At 47.6% G+C, this 21,273-nt stretch overlaps 1 protein-coding gene across 1 annotated transcript; it reads left to right on the forward strand.

The window, feature by feature from the left end:
* The first annotated feature begins 1,092 nt into the window (after positions 1-1,092).
* ESYT1 (extended synaptotagmin 1) lies at positions 1,093-18,867 on the forward strand. The gene is made up of 31 exons (XM_072654998.1): positions 1,093-1,555; positions 3,570-3,611; positions 3,841-3,975; positions 4,078-4,151; positions 4,286-4,358; positions 4,533-4,622; positions 4,916-4,971; positions 8,776-8,899; positions 9,012-9,188; positions 9,368-9,450; positions 9,653-9,701; positions 9,851-9,937; positions 10,030-10,122; positions 10,266-10,337; positions 10,829-10,915; positions 11,907-12,056; positions 12,256-12,411; positions 12,846-13,022; positions 13,179-13,261; positions 13,381-13,429; positions 15,021-15,110; positions 15,224-15,319; positions 15,453-15,524; positions 15,618-15,704; positions 15,909-16,049; positions 16,222-16,364; positions 16,459-16,557; positions 16,652-16,783; positions 16,881-16,986; positions 17,098-17,147; positions 17,970-18,867. The coding sequence occupies exons 1-31, from the start codon at positions 1,181-1,183 to the stop codon at positions 18,007-18,009; spliced, it is 3,288 nt and encodes a 1,095-aa protein (XP_072511099.1). The 5' UTR covers positions 1,093-1,180; the 3' UTR covers positions 18,010-18,867.
* Positions 18,868-21,273: the final 2,406 nt, after the last annotated feature.

The following is a 21,273-nucleotide window of genomic DNA, read 5'->3' on the forward strand; positions in this document are numbered from 1 at the left end:
CTTGTAATTCTTCTTTTGGGAATTCTTTGTTCATATCCTATTGCCACCTCTCTATTGGGGAAGAGCTTTTAGAAATATAGGAATTTATTTTTAAAATATTTTTAAAATGTTGCTTGAAACGTTATTTCCTACCGTGCCTTACCCCTACTTCCACCAGAGTGCCTGGCACATAGTAGGAACCTAATAAATACTTATTGATTGATTTGATTTATCAATATCTCTGCTGCCTACTCACTATCAGCAATAAAGATTTAACCAATTCACCCTTTCCTGCTGCAATCCAGTCTGTTTCCTCCCACACTGCACGTGGCAAAGACAGAAATAAAGTATAAAGTAATCTTTCAGAGTTTTAAAAAGACCATTCTCCACCCTCTGATACTGTAGCTCCCGCAGATTTCGGATTAGGGATAGATAATCTAGTCTAGTCCAATCTCCTCATCTGACAGTGGAAGTCACAGAGATGGCAAAATGTCAGGAGTTGAACTGAGGGCCAAGGGCTTCAAATTCAGCGCTCCCTTTCCAGAGCATCACGCTGACATCCCCCTCAGGCAGATGGAAAACGAAGATGGGGCAAAACCCTTCATTCTAGTTCTCATCTCTGAAAGACCCCCTGGAAGCAATGGGTTTGGGCACCCCAGGCTTGAGGATAGGGGGAGGTCAGTATCCCCAGCCTATCCCTCTCACCCTATCCATATTTGGGGATAATGGCGCTTCTAAACATCTACAAAACTTTAGTTTAGCAAAGCCAGCTCAACCTAAACCAAAACAATTGAGGAGAGGAAGCTGGACATGGCGTCACCCACCAGCCCCACCCATCCCACGTGGGGACACCTCCTACTACTGGCCTCCCTTCTTTAAATTGTGCGCCACGCCTCCTCCTCTCCTTCAGACCAATCAGACTTCTCCCTTCCCCCTATCTCCCGGAGTGTCCCCGCCCAGTATTGCATAGCCAATAAGAGAGGGCTCTGCCCCTCTGGATTCCACACCTCCCCTCTAGGGGCGTGGTTTAGGCTCGTGGCTCCGCCCCAGTCTTTGGGCATGGGCCAATGGGAGCTGCCATAAAGGGGCGTGGTCTAAAGTAGCCGCCCCGCCCTCGGGGTTCTCGGTTGGGCTTGGGGGACAGGGGCAGCCAGGCGGGGCAGCGCGGAGCTGGGCTCCAGTGCGGGCGGGCGTTGGCACCATGGAGCGGCCCGTTGGAAAAGGTCTCGGCCCCGTGGCCGACCCCACTGACCAGCTCCCCGCGGAGCCAGCCAAACAGGACCCTAAACCGGCGGACCCGCCGCCGCCGCCTCAGCCACCCGGGGCAGCCGGTGAGGCGCTAGCGGTGCTGAGCTCCTTCGGGCGGAGGCTGCTAGTGCTGGTGCCCGTATATCTGGCCGGGGCCCTGGGGCTCAGCGTGGGCTTCGTGCTTTTCGGCCTAGCCCTCTACCTGGGCTGGCGCCGGGTCCGCGGTGGAAAGGAGCGGAGCCTGCAGGCGGCGCGGCAGCTGCTGGACGATGAGGAGAGGCTCACGACGCAGACCCTCTACCTGAGCCATCGCGAGCTGCCCGCTTGGGTGAGACAGCCCTCCGCCCCCCATCTCCCGCAGCCCGGGCCAGTCCCCCCCCCCCCAGGACCACCCCCTGCCGGACTTCTGGAGCCTCCTCCCGACCCCACCCCACCCCACCCCTCCATCCTCGAGCATCGCCATCCCCAGGACAGCTGCTCAGACTTAAGTCCATCCCTACAGCCCTAGCATCCTTAACTCTAGCGGGATCCAGATCTCCCGGAATCCGCCACCGCTCCCGCCAGAATTCCCTTCCCCCTACCCTTTTTCCACTGGACACTACGAAGGTCCCTTAGTCCCGAAGCTGTTAACTTCTCCCATTTTCGCTCACCGGAGCCCTGAACCTCCCCCCCCCCACCCCCCACTGCCCCCACACACACCTAGGCATCCCATATCAGACATACCACCTTCGCCGGACCACCTTCCCCGGACTACAGACCAGTTCCCACCACCACTCCCGCTGTGGGTGCCACCTCGTCTGCACTCTGTCTCCTTCCCCTCCCCCACAGGCATCTTCGTCACCCTCCCCACTGGCTCTGCTCCGAGGATTTCCCTGTCCTTCCCTCCTCCCTATACTGGGACGTTGTTACCTACTTTATTGTATGGCTCCCCCACCCATCCACTCAACTCTGGTTACGAGGACCCAGCCCTTCGGACGTGGACTTGTTTCTGCTCCCCTCCCTCGATCCTCCTTAGGCATCCCTAACCCCCTGGGTAGACCCTCCTTCTGTATCTCGCTACCTATGCATCAGGCCCCCAGCCTGGACTGCGGTAGTGATTGTGGTTGGCTGCAGAAGTCGGGGGCGGGGGGGTGGGGTGGGGATGGGGGAGGAGGAAAGGAGAGAGGGGAAGAGAGAGAGAGAAAGGGAGAGGGGAGGGGGATGTGTGCAGATGCTGCAGTGTCTGCTGTCCACACCCTTCCTCCACCTTCTGGCTTCAGCCCCACCCAGTCCTTCAGACCCTAGAGCTGGAAAAGTCTAGAGGTATAGGTGGGGTAGGTGAAGACCCAGAAATATTCCCTTTTTCTGCAGTGAAGGCACAGACCGGATGTAGCAGCCAAGGCCAGGAGGAGCTTTAGCGGGAAACCTAGCCTGAGCCCATAACCAAGCTTGGGCCCCTCCCTTTCAAACCCCCAGCAGAGTTGCCTTATCTTGAAGGGAGTCAAAGCTAGCGAAGACTGAGTGTCATCAAGAGTGACTCTGCTCTGAGGCAGTTTGGAACTGGAGTTCTGCCCTGGAGCCCAATCTTCTGGGCCAGGACTGGTATCCCAGTTCCTTCTCCCCACCCCCTCCATCCAGTCCTCTTTACCAGTTCCACGTCTCTGCCACTCCCACATCTCAATTGTGGAAACTTCTCCCTACCCCCCCTCCCCAGGAAAAGGGGGGCCTCGGGCCAATTCCCTTGTTATGTTTAGTTTAACCCGTTAGTCTCCCCAGGTGCTATAGGTTGGGAAAATGTAACTTCTAGGTACCCTTCTCATTCTCCTCTAGTGTTATGAGGAACGCTGTCCTAAGGACAGGATTCCTTTTCCTAAAGAATGTACCATCCCTTAGCCCAGCAGCTGTGCCTGCTGCCTCCCACTCCAAGGGAGTCATTAGAAAACAAAGGGGCTCCTGTGCTATCTGAGCCTTGACTTAGTACCCCTACAAGAAATCACGACTATCCCCCCAATTCTCTACACCCCTAGAATTGTCTCCCTGGAGTCTTTAGTGGAAGTGAAACTGCTTGTCCCTCTGGCCCCACCCTACTCAATAACAACAAAACAAGTACCTTGTCAGTGGGCATCCTGACACACAGGCATTATACAAGTACTTCCTGTCCCATTCTGATAGCACCTTCACAAGGACAGATGAAAGTTCTTGTAATTCAGGCATTCTTAACCCGGAGGTCCATGATATTTAAAAAAAATTCTGAGAAAAGTTCCATAGGCTTCACTAAGACTGGCAGAGGGGCCCATGTTACAGAAAAAAGGTTAAGAATCCCTGGTCTCAGGGGTCCAAATGTATGTTCTTCCTTCCTCCAGGTTAGCTTCCCTGATGTGGAGAAGGTTGAGTGGGTGAACAAGGTGAGTTTGCACATGGGTGGGTATAGGTCCTCTCTGATCAGTTGCTGAGACTTTGATTCCCTAGCCAGCCAGGACATGTTGACCCCTTCACTCCCAGCTAGAACCTAGTCTTGTCCTCCAAGTTTTCATTGGGATTGTAGCCATTTGGGGAAGTGGGTTCTCAGAGGGGTCTGACTACATGAGGAAGAGACAGTGAACCTCCACATGACTCTTCTTCTGTCATCCCAAGATTGTGGCTCAGGCCTGGCCCTTCCTGGGCCAGTATATGGAGAAGCTCTTAGCAGAAACAGTGGCCCCAGCTGTTCGAGCATCCAATACTCATCTGCAGACTTTCACATTTACTCGTGTGGAACTAGGTGAAAAGGTGAGGTGGATGGCATGGGGCATGGGAATAGGGAGGGTTCAATTCGGGGATCAGTGCACAGGGGACCAAATGTCTATTGCCTTCCATGTATTCCCTTCTCAGCCTTTACGTATCCTGGGGGTCAAGGTTCACACTGGTCAGAACAAACAGCAGATCCTTCTAGACCTAAATGTCAGGTACCTTCTTCCCATCACCCCACTCCATTTTATCTGTCCCTGGTTTCTCTCTTCCTCAACTTCTCTAGCCCTTTTTAAACTTAAATTCTAATATTATTTGTTTTCTTTTGTCTCTTCCCTCCCCCCCACACCAGCTATGTGGGTGATGTACAGATTGATGTGGAAGTAAAGAAGTATTTCTGCAAAGCTGGAATCAAGGGTATGCAGGTGAGTTATAGGATAATGTCCTTTATGTTAGGGTATCTTAGCTCTAAGTTGGGAGAGGCTGTGAGAAAGTAGAATGTTGGAGCTGGAGAAGGCCTAGTTAAGTATGTTTCGAAGAGGCAGGGGATGTGTTAAGCAAACAATGATTTGGAGACTCTGGCCTTCTTTCTACTCCAGCTACATGGCATCCTAAGGGTGATCCTCGAACCACTTATGGGAGACCTGCCTATTATTGGAGCTATTTCCATGTTCTTCATCCGACGTCCTGTAAGGAGAAATTGGAGGGAGAAGGGTAGGGATGGGCAGTGGAAGGGGAAGAAGATCCAGGAGAAAGATGGTGACCATGACCCTTAGCTATGGAGAGGTGATCAGCTCTAGGACCTTCTTTCCTATAGTGTGCATGGTAAAACTAGCTGGAGATCCCAGGGGAATCAAGATCTAGGAGAAAGGGAATTGCCAGTTATGGGGTGAGAGGGGGTTGGGTTCGGGAAGGAAAGAGTTGAACAATCAATTCAAAGTTGCTCCTCAAAATTATATTTGCCCTGCTCTTTTCATTTCAGACCTTGGACATCAACTGGACGGGGATGACCAACCTGTTAGACATCCCAGGCCTTAGGTATGAATTAACATGTATTTATTGAGTGCTTTTGAAGCTCTCAATGCTGTTGCTATGGAGGTATAGGGTACACCTGAGGAGCATACAAAGACTCAAGTACCTGCCCTTAAGGAGTTTACAATCTGTGTAGAGGAGACAAGATGGTGGAGGCTAAAATTGTAGAAGTCACTGAAAGTCAGGATAAGTGTAGATTTCATCCTGTAGACATAGAATCCCCCTTTTCCTTCAAGACTCAGTTCAGGCACCACCTTCTACTGGGCTCCATTTGAACTAGATGCCTCTAAGGTCCCTTCCAACTCTAAATGAATGATCTTGTGATTGTGGAGGTCCTGGAACGTCAGAATAAGTTTAGACATTAACCTGTTGATAGGGGAGCTCTATAGGAATCTAAACAAAAGAGTGACATATGAAAGAGCTTCAGGAAGATTAATCTGCACAGGTTGGATAAAGGAGAACATTAGCTTATTTCAAGAGTCTAGGTGTGAGGCTTTCCTCCTTCCAGAAACATGGACTATGGATGTGGAATGTGGTATATGCTATCAGAAGAGATTTTGTTGATTTCCTTATAAATGTGTGAATGGGAGGATTGTATATTGGGAGATGATTATAATGCAAAAAAGGCATCAGCAGAACATTACAATAATGGTCTAGTGAGAGTTGATAAGGGCTTACTGTGTGAAGGCAGGGGTGGATGTAGGAAAGGAGGAATGGAGAGGTCTCCTTGATGGAATATGAGGATTAAAATGATTTATTCCCATTGCTTTTATCACAGCAGTCCTAGGAGGTAACTAGAATGTTGTTATTCCTCCTTTACATGTGAAAGAAAGCAGGGCTTGCAAAGATGAAGTGATTTGCCCAGAGGTGCACCCACACAGTTAGTGTCAGACCCCAGGCTCAGACCCTGACTCCCTATCCAGTTATCTTCCCTCCATCATTATGATACCATAAAAAAACCATGTTGATTAAAATATCCCTTTTGGGTTTTTTTTTAGTTTCTCCATTGATAAATTTTATTTTTTAACTTCCATCTACAATAGGAGTTCTTAACTTAGGAGCTATGAACTTATTTTCCATTATTAATATTTTGATAACTATCTCAATGTAATTGTTTTACTTTGCAATCCTATTTATTTTGTTTTATGCATTTGAAAATGTGATACTGAAAAGAGATTTGTAGGCTTCCCTAGACTGCCGAAGGGGGTCCAAGACACAAAAAGATTAAGAGCTCCCCATCTATGCATGTAAGCATATGTGTGTGTATATACATACACAATACAAACATACATATAGATATATGTATGTATATGTAGTATATATGTATGCATATATGTTATATATAAATATAAAGATGATATATAGATATTATTTAGATATTTTATTATATGTCTACAGCTATAAGCATTAAAATGTACCATCTTTGATTCTTATTCATATAAGAAAAATCCTTAGCAAGCATTATCGCCATTCCAATCAGTTGTCAAGTCTTGCCCATTCTATCTCCAGGAGACATTTTGAGGCAGTCACCTTCTCTCCTAGGCCAGACCTTCATCCCCCTCTTACTCCAGCTCCTCCATTGTAATAAATAGCATTCTCAAGGGTCTGCCTGGTTCCACTTTTTTTCTTCTTACACTTTCATTCAACTTTAATGCATCTCTACACAGCTGCCAAAATCATCTTTCTAAGACAAGGTCTGACCGAGTCATTCCCATGGGCAAAAAAATTGTTGCCCCTGAGTTAAAATGCAAACTCCTTGACCTGATATGGAAAACCTCAACCGTTGAGCTTCTGTCTGGTTTCAGAGGATTGTGCAGCGTGAGCTTCTCCTCCTTTTGTTGTATCAGTGTATCAGTGAAGACTGCAAGCATCCACTTTAACAAGGAGCACCAACATCCATTCATTCATTCAGCTAACTACTCTGTCCCCAGAATAGGCATTTGGTTCTACTAGGGAGAAAACAGGGGTGCCCTAACAACTGGAAGGATCTGGAAAGATGTCTTGTAGGAAGTAACATTTGAGAGGAACCTGGAAAGGAGATGGGTTCCCAGGGGTGGAAGTAAGAACATTAGATGGTCATGGATGGAGCAGCAAGGAAGCCAGTCTGGCTGAAGCAGAAGATGTTCTTTGTCATCATCTTGAAAAGCTAGATTGAAGAGCTTTTATATAAGCTATTGAAGAACTAGATATGCGGCAGATGGAGGAGATGGTATTTTACTGTAAAGACAGTAGGGGGTTATGAGAGTTTACTGATCACAAGAGTGATGCTGTGAGACCTAGGCTGGAGACATCCATTTGGCAGCCGTGTGAAGGATGGATTGGAGGGGATGGAAGAAGACCAATTAGGAGTTCATTGCAACAAATCAGGAGAGAGAAAACAGAGATTGAATGGGAGTAGTGCCGTGAGTGAAGAGGAGATGAATTGGAGATTGGGAGTATTCTCTGTGGATGAGGCTCAGGGAGTTGAGGGGGGAGGGAAGGGCCCAAGATGATTCTAGGTTGGGATCTTTGGCCATCATGTTTAACATGAGTTTTGTTGCTGTTTGAGAGAGAGCCAGCCTTAAAGCCAGGGAGACCTGAGTTCAAATTCTTCCTCTGTCTTGTACCACTTGGTAGGACTGCTTGCCCAATTTATCTTTTCAGCCTCTATGTAGCTCTCTAAAAAGTGTAAATTGCAGGGAAAGCCTTGACCTGCCCTGAGAGTTCCCTCACCTGAGAGGGAACTTACACCAGTGAAATCACAGGTCGGTCCCTGTCCCACTTCCTAGCCTTAATCTGACTGAAATGTGTAGGCTGAGGAACTGAGAAGATGAAAGATGATTTCATAAATGGACAGAAATGGAGAAGTAAGAAGGAGAATTGATTTGGGGCCAGGGGTGAGGTAGTGGGGAACATTTAATTTAGTTTTAGTCACGTTAAGTTTGAAGTAACATTCAGATGAAAATATCTACCTCTTATATGGAGGTCTGAAACGCGGAATGCTCTCCTTCTCATCTTGGAATCTTTCATCTCAGAAGCCACTTTCTATATGAGCTCTTTCCTGTCCTCCCAACCTCTCCTCACTCCTACCCCCAGCTTGTAGTGCCTTGCCCTGGAATTAACTTATATGTGTATATGCTGTCTTCTTTCTGGATGTAGAATACTGGGGGTACAGGAGTGGAGGAAAGGGAGGAAGGAACAGCTTTTTTAAATTGTTAGAAAAAAAATATCCTCATTACCTTGCACTTTAATGTGTGCTAATTGATTAATGATTGAGAGATTTTAGGGCCAGAGATGGAATTAGGGTCATTGGCACAGACCAGGAAGTCATAACACTTTTTGGACACAATGTAGTGAAACATATGTGGACCCCTTTTCGGAGTAATGTTTTTAAATGCATAAAATAAAATATATTGAATTACAAAGGAAACCAATTATATTGGAATACAGTTATCAGCATTAAAAAGCAGAACAAATTCATAGACCTGAGGTTAAAAACCTATCTAAAGAGGCAAAAATTTAGATCATAAGAGCAGGTTGATCAGATTGCTTCATGGGAAAGAGAAGAGAAGCCTTGGAACAGAACCTTGGGAAAAACCTGTAGTTAGGGAGCTAGGGGAACTATAAAAGGGTCTCCTCTTAGAAGGGGAGATCAGAATGAAAAGCCTAGAAAAAGCTGGGTAACAGGGTTAAGGAGGGCAGGCTTGGGTCCTTCTTTCCCTCTCCAGGTAAGGGGCACTGCTATTTGTGGCAAGAGAAGGAGGGTCACCAGAGAATGGAAAGGAGACCAAGACAGGCTCTATGCCCATCTCTTCTCTGTTCCTTCCTCAGCTCTCTGTCTGACACAATGATTATGGACTCCATTGCTGCTTTCCTGGTACTGCCCAACCGTCTGTTGGTACCTCTTGTGCCGGACTTGCAGGATGTGGCCCAACTTCGATCTCCACTGCCTCGGGTATGTTCCTTCCCCTCCCCACCCAAACCTTCTGTCCCAGGGCATCCTCTCTCCAGAAGCCTGTACTGTGAGCCCTGAGATACTTCATCTTAGACCCTCCTCTCTCCTCCAGGGTATCGTACGAATTCACTTGCTTGCTGCCCGGTCACTGAGCTCCAAGGACAACTACGTGCCAGGGTTGATAAAAGGCAAATCAGATCCATACGTCATAGTGCGTGTGGGGACCCAGGTGTTCTGTAGCCGTGTCATTAATGAAGACCTAAACCCTCAGTGGGGAGAAACGTATGAGGTAGGAAGTCTGGGGGAGTGAATCCAGGGTTAGTGTGATAAGGAAAACTTGAAAAGTTGGTGTGGTGGACCTATGAGAAAGCTCAGGAACAAAGGGAACCTCACAATTTATTTAGGGTATGGTTTGAGAAGGTCCTGACGACTCAGAAAACACCAAAGGTTGTCTATTTCTCTCCTTAGGTGATGGTACATGAGGTCCCAGGACAGGAGGTCGAAGTGGAGGTATTTGATAAGGATCCTGACAAAGATGACTTTCTGGGCAGGTGAGACCATGGCGGAGTCCCCAGTGGACTCTTGAAATGGATGTCCTGGACTTGGTGACATTCATTGTTCCCTTTTCTGCCTCGTTCCCATGACAAACCTATCAAATCTTCCTGGGGACAAAAGAAAGGGATTTGGAGGGGTGGGGTTTGCTGACTTTCCCAAATAATAATGACATTTCCCTCCTCCTCTTTTCTCCTTCAGACTGAAGCTGGACTTGGGGAAGGTGTTAGAGACTCAAGTATTGGATAATGTGAGTGAGGCGGGCTGGATAGGAAGGATTGAGGTTGTGGGGTCTCATCCAATAAAAACAAATGGTTGGTTAATTTCAAGGAAGTGAATGTCTGGGAATCTGACCCCCATCCCCACCTCAGCATCTCCTGTATCTCCTCTGACCCCTAGTGGTTCCCCTTACAAGGAGGACAGGGTCAAGTCCACCTTCGGCTGGAGTGGCTGTCACTGTTGCCAGATGCTGACAAGTTGGAACAGGTAATGGATGGAAGTAGGGGATGGGTACTGGAAAGAGAAGGAACCTGGAGCTAAGAGATTTGAATTCTGTTGTTCTCGATGTTTCCTCCCAGGTACTGCAGTGGAACAGAGGTGTTTCTTCCCGACCGGAACCCCCCTCGGCTGCCATCTTGGTTGTCTACTTGGACAGAGCCCAGGACCTACCTGTGAGTTTAGGGGTTGGTTCAGGGATAGGCAGGAGACCTAGGGCTATAAGGGTACTCCACCCCAATCCTACCTCCTTAAGCCCCTCCTCCCTCCTGGTTAAAAAAGTAAAGGCAGCTCTCTGGTCTTCTTTCTTCCTCCCCAGCTAAAGAAAGGGAATAAGGAACCCAATCCAATGGTGCAGTTCTCCGTGCAAGATGTGACTCGAGAAAGCAAGGTGAGGGCCAAGGGACATAGCTGTGAGGAGGTGCCTTATGACCTGGAAAGCGTTCCATTACAAACATGTTTCTTTAAAAAAAAAGTAGATTTTATTGATTTGTTTTCTAAGAAGGGGAAGTAGGCCCCATCCTATTTAATCCTATTATAATAATATAATAATCCTTTATAACCAGTAACCTCTGCTGCAGTCAGACCAGTCTCTTTTAAGAATTATTTTTTAAAAGGGGAAGAGAAATAGTATTCAGCAAAACTGATCAATGATAAAAATCTGACATTCTATGCAATTTTTCACACCAGTGAATGCCCCCCCCCCCAATCTCTGAAAAGGTAGGGGCGATGGGGGGAGCGCAGCTTCAACTTCTCCAAGCTTCTCGTGGGGGGTCAAGCTTGCCCTTTGTCTTTCAAATCCTCTTCTAAGCTGCTTCCTGGTGGGAGGTACCTTTGGGTGAAGGCTAATGCAAACACTCCCTCCTATCCCTGCCCTCCCAGGCTGTCTACAACACCAACTCCCCCGTGTGGGAGGAAGCCTTCCGATTCTTCCTTCAGGACCCAAGGAGCCAGGAGCTGGACGTGCAGGTGAGATTGCAGCCCTGGTGGAAGGAAGATCACCGAGAACCCACTCTTTGAGCCCTGACAAATTCAAAGAAAAATGAGGCCCTGAGCCCCCAGAAAATTAGAAAGAATGAGCCATATCCTATCCACCAGTAACTGCTGAAAGAGAGCAAGTATACTAGAGAGATAGACAAGACATGTGAAACTTCACACCCTCACACCCTTGGTCTCCATATTATTTTTTAATTCATCAATAGGGTCTTTTTTGTGTTTGCTCATTGACTTTTTGTTCATTTAAATTTCCCTGTGTGGATTTCTAGCATTTTTCTTGTTAGCATTTCTCTCTCTCTCTCTCTCTCTCTCTTTCTTTCTTTTGGAGGATTGTGAGGAAACTGTCCTTTAAATGAATTGGGTATGTGAGTGCCCATTACACTTCTCAACAGCAAATTAGATGACCTGGAGAAACACAAGGAAAATCAAAGATAACTTTAGGTAGATGAAGCAATTTAAGAACATGAAGTGCTAAACTGTAGGGCACAGACTTTAAAGAGCTACAGGAGGTCAGAGGAGGAAGGGAGAGAGTAGTGTGTGGTCTGTCCAGACTTCTTCAAGAGAGGGTGCTGGAACTGGGCTCTGAAGGAAGGATAGGACTTGCAGAAGCATAGAGGAACAAGGAGGTGCCAATGAGCTAGGCAGTGTGATCAGCCTCAAATACAAAGGGATCTTAGCTGTTGCTGCCTGTTAACTTAGAAAACCACAAATCAGGATTATCTATGTTGTATTGTATTTTTATTTGTTAAACGTTTCCCAATTATATATTGTATTTTGTTATTATATATAATATTGTAATATGTTGCTATATTCTATTTTGATCTAGTTGGGCTGCACTTGGAAGTCCTGTAAGCCAGACCACTTAGAGAGTAACAGAGAGAAACAAGAGTGGGACCAGAGTGTGATCCTCTCACTTCAGTTTTTTCCTTATTTCCATGGCTGCTCCTCTGGTGTTTCCCCACAGGTGAAGGATGACTCCAGGGCCTTGACTCTAGGAGCACTGACCCTGCCTCTGGCCCGTCTGCTGACTGCTCCTGACCTCACCTTGGATCAGTGGTTCCTGCTGTCTAGTTCTGGCCCATCCTCTCGACTCTACATGAAACTGGTTCTGAGGGTACAGAGGCTCCTGTGGGAGGCTTGGGGAAGCTGAGGGAGTGGTTGGGTGCTTCATGAATGCTTGTCTGATGAATGGGAGAGGTTCCAGGGCAGAGGGGACTCCTGGACAGAACTTGCCTGGAGAGGAGGCTGGTCACAGGAGCAGCCCGGCCATCCAGCTGGCTGAGCTGACATTGCGATACCATCACCCTCTGCAGATTCTGTACTTGGACCCATCAGACCTGCACTTCCCCACCATTCCGAGCTCTCCTGGTCTCCTGGATGCAGCCAGTGAGAGTATCCAGATGGGCAGCAGCGTGGATGTCCCACCCCGACCAAGCCATTGTACTCCAGACAGCCACTTTGGCACTGAGGTAAGTGGGAATCCTGATCAGGGACCAGGTGGTGATACTGAGTCATAAATGAATCATAGATTTCAAGTCAGAAGAGACCTTACTGGAATCCATTCATGGAATCTAACCCTTGCATTTTACAGATGAGATTCCTATTAAAGTAAGTGACTTGACTATTAATTCTTTTTTGGGGGGGAGGGGAAACAATTAAGGTTAAATGACTTGTCCAGGCTCTCAGATTGAAACTCAGGTCCTCCCTATTCTAGGGCCTGTGCTCTATCCACTGTACCCCCTATTAACTCTTTAAGGTGGGATTTGAACCTAGGGCTTCCCGATTCTAATATCCTAGAATTCCATTTGTCTTGACATTTATTTATGGGTTCATCTGCTCAACCTGAATGGCCCAGAGCCTTTCCTGGACTAGCTGTTGGGTAAGTCTGTTTGTTTCCCTCCAGAGTGTGCTCCGAATCCATGTGTTGGAAGCTCAGGATTTGATTGCCAAAGACCGATTCCTGGGAGGGCTGGTGAAAGGCAAGTCAGATCCCTATGTCAAGCTTCGAGTGTCTGGAAAGAGCTTCCGGAGCCGGGTAGTACGTGAGGAGCTCAACCCACGCTGGAATGAGGTCTTTGAGGTCAGGATTCCAATGACTCCAACCCCAGACTGAGGCTGCTTCTCATTCTCCCACCCCCAACCCCAAGGAAATACTCAGAAGCAAGGGGTGATGGTGTTTTTTCTCAGTCCTTTGGGAAGGGCAGTCAATGGAGTCCCTCCCATTCATTTCCCATAGGTGATCGTCACTGCCATTCCCGGGCAGGAGTTGGAGGTGGATGTCTTTGACAAGGACCTGGACAAAGATGACTTTCTAGGCCGGTGAGGGGCTGGCTGGAGAGCTGGGGCTGGGTCCAGGGCGGTCAAGCCATCCCTGGCTCAGAGGTGAGGAAAGACCTGGAGCTCTGCCCTACCCTTCTCTTCCTCCTGTCTCTCTCCAGGTGTAAAGTCAGTCTCACCAAGGTCCTCAGCAGTGGCTTCATGGATGAGGTGAGCTCAGTCAATCAGGAAATATTTATTAAGTTCCTACTGCTACATTCCAGGTATTATGCTAAGGACTGGGATAGCGAAAATACGGTCTCAGTCCTCCAAATAATGGGGGAGAAGACATGTAAACAAATTATGCAAAGCAGGTTGGATACAAGGTAAATAAGAAAGAACTAACTGAAGGGAGGCTTTCTGTAGAAGGTAGGTTTTTGGTTGGGACTTGAAGGAAGCCAGAGAAATTGGTAGGTGGAGCCTGGAGAGGAGAGTGTTTCAGGCATGGGACACAGCCAGAGAGAATGCTCCAAGTAGTGTCTTGTTCCTAGAACATCCAGAAGGCCAGTGTCACTGGAATGAAGAGTGTCGGGGTGATATGTAAGAGGACTGGGTGGTGCAGTAGATAAAGCACAGGCCCTGGAATCAGGAGGACCCGAGTTCAAATCTAACCTCAGACACTTACTAGCTATGTGACCCTGGGCAAGTCATTTTACCCCAGTTCACACACACATACCCTCTAAGAAAAAAAAAAGTTGAAGAAGACTAGAAAGGTAGGAAGGCAGCAGGTTCAGGAGGATTTTGAATGCCAGAGAGTTTTGCATTTGATCCTGGGGGCAACAGGGAGCTTTACTGAGTGGGGGAATGACATGATCAGATCTGAGCTTTAGGAAAATCACTTTAGTGACTGAATGGAGGACAGATTAGAATAGAGATACTTGAAGAGGGCCATTACAGTAGTTCAGGCAGGAGGTGGTGAGGTTCTGCACTTGAATGTTGGCAGTGTCAGAGGAGAGAAGGGGGTACATTTGTGAGATGCTACAAAGGTGAAATCGACAGGCTTTGGCAACAACTTGGATATGGGGGTGCTGAGAGCTAGTGAGGAATCCAGGATGACTCCTAGGCTGTGAGCCTGAGAGATGGGAAGATGGTGTGGCCCTCTATAGTAATAAGGAAATAGGAGGAGGGGAGGGTTTAGGGGAAAAGATGATAAGTTCCATTTTGGACATATTGAGTTTAAGATGTCTACTGGACATCCAGTTCAGAATGTCTGAAAAGCAGGTGAAGTGGTGAGCCCTAGAGGTCAGCAGAGAGATTGGGAAGGTATGGTCGATTTGAGAATCATCATGCTAATTGAATTTAAGGGAGCTGATGAGATTATCAAGTGAAGTAATATAGAGGGAGAAGAGAAGAGGGTCCAGGGCAGAGCCTTGGGGACACCTCTGATAAGAAGACATGACCCAGATAGGGGTGATGAGGATCTAGCAAAGGAGTGGCCAGATAGGTAGGAGGAGAACCAGGAGAAAGTGGAGTCCCAAAAACCTAGACAAAAGAGTATCAAGAAAAAGAGGCCATTGGATTTAGCAGTTAGGAGATCATTAGTGACTTTTGAGATAACAGTTTCAGGAAAATGATAAGGCCAGAAACTGGCTGGGTCAAGAAGAGAATGAGAGAGAAAATGCTACTGCAGATGCAGAGTTTAGCTACAAAGGGCAGAAAAGATATAGGAGAATTAGTGGGAATGGAAAGATCCGGTATTTCTGATTCCTGTGGGTGTAAAGTATAGTTCTCCCCGAGCCTTAACCCCTGCCTCATTTCCCAGTGGCTACCCCTGGAGGATGTGCCATCTGGCCGCCTGCACCTGCGCCTGGAGCGGCTGACACCCCGGCCCACGGCCACAGAGCTGGAGGAGGTAAACAGAAAGCTGGGGAGAAGAGAGGGGCAAGGGGAGGGCCTCACCCAAGGAAGCTTGCCTGGGTTCCATTCCTCGAGGCCAGGACTTTCTCAAGCACTTTCTCCTCCCAGGTGCTGCAGGTGAATAGTTTAATCCAGACACAGAAGAGTGCGGAGCTGGCAGCTGCTCTCCTCTCCGTGTACCTAGAGCGGGCTGAAGACCTGCCGGTGAGAGATGCCTCTCTTTCCCTCCCTCCCTGGCCCCTGCCTTCAGGGCTTCTCAGCTGAGAGGACCCTGGGCCTGTGAGGCTTCCTCTGAGGCCGGACAGTCCTTCTGACTAACGCCCTCTTTCCCTCCCAGCTCCGGAAGGGCACCAAGCCCCCAAGCCCATATGCCAGCCTCACTGTAGGGGATGCCTCTTACAAGACCAAGGTAATGGGCAAAAGTGAGAGGGGAAAATGGTGAGGATGAAGGGAGTATGAAAGTCTTTGTCCCCACTAACAAACATCCCATCCTCTCCTCTAGACTTGCCCTCAAACTCCAGCCCCAATATGGGATGAGAGTTTCTCCTTCCTCATCAGAAAGCCAAACATCGAGAGCTTGGAGCTTCAGGTACTATTCCCTCTTCCTCCCTTCTCTGACTCTCTCTCTACTCCCAAGGGGCAGGGGCTACACGGGGAGGAGGGGAGAAGCTCCTCATCACTGCTACCTCCAATGTCTACCAACTGTCAATCCAGAATGCCAGAGGTGACTCATCTGTCACACCTTCCTGTGTGTAGTGTCCAGTCCCATGACCTTTGCTCCCTGGCTCTCTAGGTACGGGGAGAGGGGACTGGGACTCTGGGTTCTGTTTCCTTGCAACTCTCCGAGCTCCTTGTCACTGACCAGTTGTGCCTGGATCAGTGGTTTCCACTCAGCAATGGACAGGGACAGGTGCTACTCAGAGCACAGCTCGGGGTAAGTACCTGACTTTTTGGCAGGGTGGGGAATGAGAAAGGGGGGCAAGAGGAAGGAAAGATCAACTGGAAAATATGGAGAGATAAGGGTCACCCAGGTGGGAAGGAATGAGTGCCTACTAGAACAGCTTCCTTTTCCAGCCTAGCTAACAATTCTATGCTCCCTGTCCCAGATTCTTGTGAGCCAACACTCAGGGGTGGAAGCTCACAGCCATAGTTCTTCTCCCCTGAGTGAGGAGGCAGAGCCATGGGGGATGCCGCCCCTCGTCACCTCCTCAGCCCCTGAGCTCCGACAACGCCTGCCACACAGTGAGAGGTACGAATGGGGAAGCATATATAAAATGTGTATGAAGGTGGGGTCCTGGCCCCTTCTCCCCATGAATTTCTTTCTCTCCATTATCTTAACACAGCCCATCTGAAACCCCAGCTGGGCCTCTTGGCCAAGTGAAGTTGACTGTTTGGTATTACAGCGAGGAGCGAAAGCTGGTCAGCATTGTCCACAGCTGTCGGTGAGCCCCCAAATTCCCCCACCCCCTATTTTCATGCTCTGGGCTTCCCTGCCACCTTTCCTCAAGTCTTTTCCCTTCACTCTCTTTCTTGTAGGGGCTTGCGGCAAAGTAATCGGGATCCTCCCGACCCCTACGTGTCTCTGCTGTTGTTACCAGACAAGAACCGGGGTTCCAAAAGAAAGACCTCCCAAAAGAAGAGAACTCTGAACCCTGAATTCAGTGAGAGGTTAGAAGGCTTTGGGCTGGGATGCTGGCCAATGAGGGATGAAGGATGGACCCGGGCCTTTCTACTGATCCCTTCCCCCACTTGTGTCCTCGCCCAGGTTTGAGTGGGAACTGCCCCTAGATGAAGCCCTCCGCCGCAAGCTGGACGTCTCCGTGAAGTCCAATATCTCCTTTATGTCAAGGGATCGTGAACTGTTAGGGAAGGTGAGAGTATTAGGCAAGGCAGGGGGAGGAGCATTTAGGAAATGCCTTAGAGGTCCCTGGGTCCTGTCCCCAAAGGAGGGGACAATGGCAAAGCATCCTCTCCCCCAACAGGTACAGCTCGACCTATCAGAGATGGATCTGTCCCAGGGTGCTGCTCAGTGGTAAGTCTGTTGGTGTGGATGGCTCCACATGGTACTAGCCAGCAACCGAGTTTACTCCCATATGTGGTGGCTTATGAACCCAGGTAGACAGAAAGATATGTGGTGGGAGTTTTAGAAGGTGAAAAATCTTGGTTGGATAAAGTCTAGAGAACCTGATAGTTAAGCTGGAAAATATGTCCCATAAGGACAACATCCCACTATAGGGTCAGTGGGAAAAGTGGTAAACTCAGAAGATATGGGTTCAAGTCTCCAACTCTCACCCCTTTGCTAGTTCTGTGACCCTGAGAAAATCTCTCAGAGCTCTTTTCCTTATCTATTAAAGGGAGGCCATTCCAACACTCAGGTTCTCAGAAACCATTTAAATTATCTGCTTCATAGTCTCATTTTTCTTCAGAGCATGGTATAATTACAAATTAAGAAAAACAAATAGGTAGGAGCAGCTAGGTGGCACAGTGGATAGAGCACCAGCCCTGGAAACAGGAGGACCTGAGTTCAAATCCAGACTCAAACATTTACTAGCTGTGTGACCCTGGGCAAGTCACTTAACTCCATTTGCCTCAAAAAAAACAAATAGTAATATCAAAGCTCAGAAAACAAAAATATCCACCATCTAGTCTGTCACTTGTAGCACCATTTGGAGGAGGGATTTATGCTATCCCGAGAGAGAGTAGCAGCTGCTTGAAATTATTGTATCCCTAGCACCTAGCATACAGTAGGAGATTAATAAATGCCTGTTGACTGATTGATTGTTATGAGAAAAAAAGTAAACCCAAACTACTGTACAAATGTGGGTGGTTGCTACCGTTGTGTTTGGGAACACAGGTATGACCTCACAGAAGACAAAGACAGGAACAGCTCCTAGGAGCCAGGAACTCCCCAAGCCAAGACTGTAGCCCTGATCTTTGCCTGCCTCACCGCATCACCGCCTCAATGTGAAGAGCCTAAAGCTGGGGGCTTGAGGCTGAGCCCCCCAGACCCTTCCCCAACTCCCCCCATTAGGCCCAGACTGAGGGCCATTGCCTGACCAAAGAGAAGGACCATGCTTTTCTCCCCTGATTCCCTTGCACGACCTACCCTCCTTTTGGGCTCTTGGAGCAGGTTCTTGAGCTGGCTGCTCCTTGCCCCACCCTACCCCACCCCACCCCTGCCCTGCACTGATGGCCCCATTCACCACCTCCTCCTTCCCTCCCCAGGGACCTCCGTACCTGTGCCTGGCCATTGGCAACACAAGCCAAGGCATTAGCTTATGCCAAATTCTGCTTTTTAAAAAAGGACTCTTTGTTTTTATTTAGCCAACTTGTCGCTCCCTTCCCTGCACTAGGGAGGGAGGGGATGGGGAGGCGGCAGGCCTGCAAGTCCTGATTGGCTTCCCCCTAGGACTGTTGCATGTGGGGGCTAACACCACCCAGCCCTCTTTGTCCTCCCACCATCTGGCCTTTTGGGGTGCTGGGGCCAATCCTTCTGTGACAGCTGAGGAATTGGGGACACTTGGATTCTGAGACCCCAAGCAGCAAGTTCACTGCTGTCAGTCTTGAGGCCTCCAGCATGTGAGGTACCAACTGAGGCCCTCACTGGCCCTGCCGTCCACACTCTGGATTTTGGTTTTTGTTAAAGTGCCTGAGCTATTGACTCAACGACCAGATCTGCTTCTGGTCCTTTTTTGTTTGCCTTGACTCTGCCTGTCTACTGTATCTTATATTAAATACCAATAATAATGTCATACATGATCTAGGCCTTTTTCTTGAGTGCAAGGGTGGACATAGTGAAGCCTGTTTCCTCAGTGATACGGGGGGAGGAAATGGACTTAGAAAGCCCAACCTGGGACAGCAGAAGCAATTTCCAAATTTAAATGAATAACATATCCGTTGCCCCCATCCCTAGTATCAAAACTCCTTTTTTCAGTGTGTGTTAAGTTCTGGATGAAGCCAGTTTCAAAGCACCTAGTCTAAGCAGGACTTGGAAAAATCTTAGGTTTAAAGCTTGTAGGAACCTAATATGCTAGTCTGGTTCAACCCTCTCATTTCATAGATGAAAAAAGTAAGTCTCACAGAGGTTAGTGACTTGTTCGTTACACAGCTTACATTACAACTCATTCCATTTTCTTGAATGTGTGTAAGATAGGGATTCTAAGTCAGCCTTACCTCCCTGTTACCAGCCCATCTTGGCCATATTCAGAAAGGCAGCTGATCATGCCATTTTTAACTTTGAGTCTGTCTCTGAAACTTGGCCCAAACTACCCTCTCCTGGGATTTCTTTCTAAAATTCATGGCTAAGAACAGCTGTTTTGTGTATGAAGAGAAAGGAGGAAGAGACATGATCAAAACATCAGGAAAAACATGCTGGGCCTTTGTCCTGGAGACCCTTTGAAGCAGACTTCAGAGAAGACAATTATGGGTTCTCTCCAAAAGGGGTTTGGTACCAACTGTCAGAAGCTGGAGAGTGGGCTGGAGGCACCACTGGCCTGACTCATGATGTCAGTGTTTACATTCTTAGCAATGGAATTGTACTCTTCCCTGGAAAGGTGAATTCTGGGAAAACAGTACTTCTCTGACTGGGGGAGGTGAAAGCCTGGACCAAGCCTGGCAGTATTTGTTTTAAGTGGTTGTGAGAACAGGGACTGTGGTCCAGGGAGAAGAAGCACTGGCTTTGGAGTCCAAGGATGTGGGTCAAATATCACTTCTGTTGTTTACTGTGAACTTGGGCAAGTCAGATGGACCTCAGTTTCCCTCTCTCTAAAGCAAAGTGATTAAACTGATGGCCTCTGTTCCCGGCTTTAGTTCTCTCCTATAAGAATACAAGCCTGTTCAATAGAAAAACCTCCCAATACTGTTTAGCTGGAAAAGTATTCACTGTTCTAATGCCCCTTCAATGTCCAGCCTGCCACATTGATTTCCCTCTTTGTAGTGCAGAGACACATTTATCCATAGTACCAAATATACACACGTATACATGCATGTGCACGGTTTTATATCTATGTATACACATGTGTGTACATGTGTGCATGTAGTGTGTATATATATACATATATATCATATATATTATGTATACACGATATAAGGTATATATGTCTTATAGACTGTTGTCACTGTTTTTCCTTTCTCAAAAACGACGTTAGAAGGGTGATGTCTTGACTTGCAAATGAATTGGATTTGAGTGAGGCAGAGCAGTGCAAAGTGATCAGTCTCACTCCTCCAGTCGTTGGGGTCCAGTGGTGGCAAGACATTGGTCAGGATGACTGGTGATGGCCCCTACAATATGTAGGGTAGGATAAATAAATGGTTAAATGGTGTGTGTGGGGGGGGTATATGGAATATGCGTACATATATGTAAACATGTATACATGTGCTCTATAGCATATGGGGTGTGTGTGTGTATGTATATGTATACTCCTTACCATATAAATACTCTCTCTATACACCAAAATAACAGGCAGAGGCATTTATCAGATAATAATCATGTTAAATAATTTATGACACTTTAAGATTTGCAAAAAGGCTTTACATGTATTCTCTCATTTGGGATTCATACCAACCCTGTGAGGTAGATACTACTGACACCCTCATTTTATAGATGAGAAAATAGAAATAGAGGTTAAGCGACTCACCCAAGATTACACAGCTCATCTGAAGTCTGATTTCTTTACTTTCCCCCTCAATTACATGTAAACAAACATTTTTAACATTTGTTCTTCCGTGGTCCAATAATGACCCCAGGTTTTTCTGACTTCAGTCCCAAGGCTCTACCCACTTCACCCCCTAGCTTGCGTGTTTGATTTTTTTTAAACACTGGGCACTGCTCCTAAGGCTTACTTTTAAAAGTTGTTTTATTGAAGTCTTTTGTTTTTATGTTACATTAATTTCTGAATATATCCTTCTCCCATACCCTACTCAGTGAGCCCTTGGGACATGCTCTAAACAAAGAGGAAGATAACAATTCAAAACTAATCTATACCTTGACCCACATCTAACAGTGCATGCACTATTCCACACCCATACTCCCCCACCTCTGTAGTAAAAGGAGGGGGTATATTTTTCTTACTTTTCTCTGGGGCTCAGACTTGGCCCAGAGAAGTGGATTAACTCAGTCATTTTAAATTCATAGCATTCAGGTGCAGTTTTGTTGTTAA

This window comes from Notamacropus eugenii, chromosome 3 (genome assembly GCF_028372415.1).
Source record: "Notamacropus eugenii isolate mMacEug1 chromosome 3, mMacEug1.pri_v2, whole genome shotgun sequence".
In the NCBI taxonomy this organism is placed as follows: domain Eukaryota; kingdom Metazoa; phylum Chordata; class Mammalia; order Diprotodontia; family Macropodidae; genus Notamacropus; species Notamacropus eugenii.

Coding starts and splice junctions, on each gene's coding strand:
- ESYT1 (XM_072654998.1), top strand. CDS start 1,181: ATGGAGCGGCCCGTTGGAAAAGGTCTCGGCCCCGTGGCCGACCCCACT. Junction 1,556..3,569: donor ATCGCGAGCTGCCCGCTTGG/GTGAGACAGCCC, acceptor TCCTTCCTCCAG/GTTAGCTTCCCTGATGTGGA. Junction 4,152..4,285: donor CTTCTAGACCTAAATGTCAG/GTACCTTCTTCC, acceptor CCCCCACACCAG/CTATGTGGGTGATGTACAGA.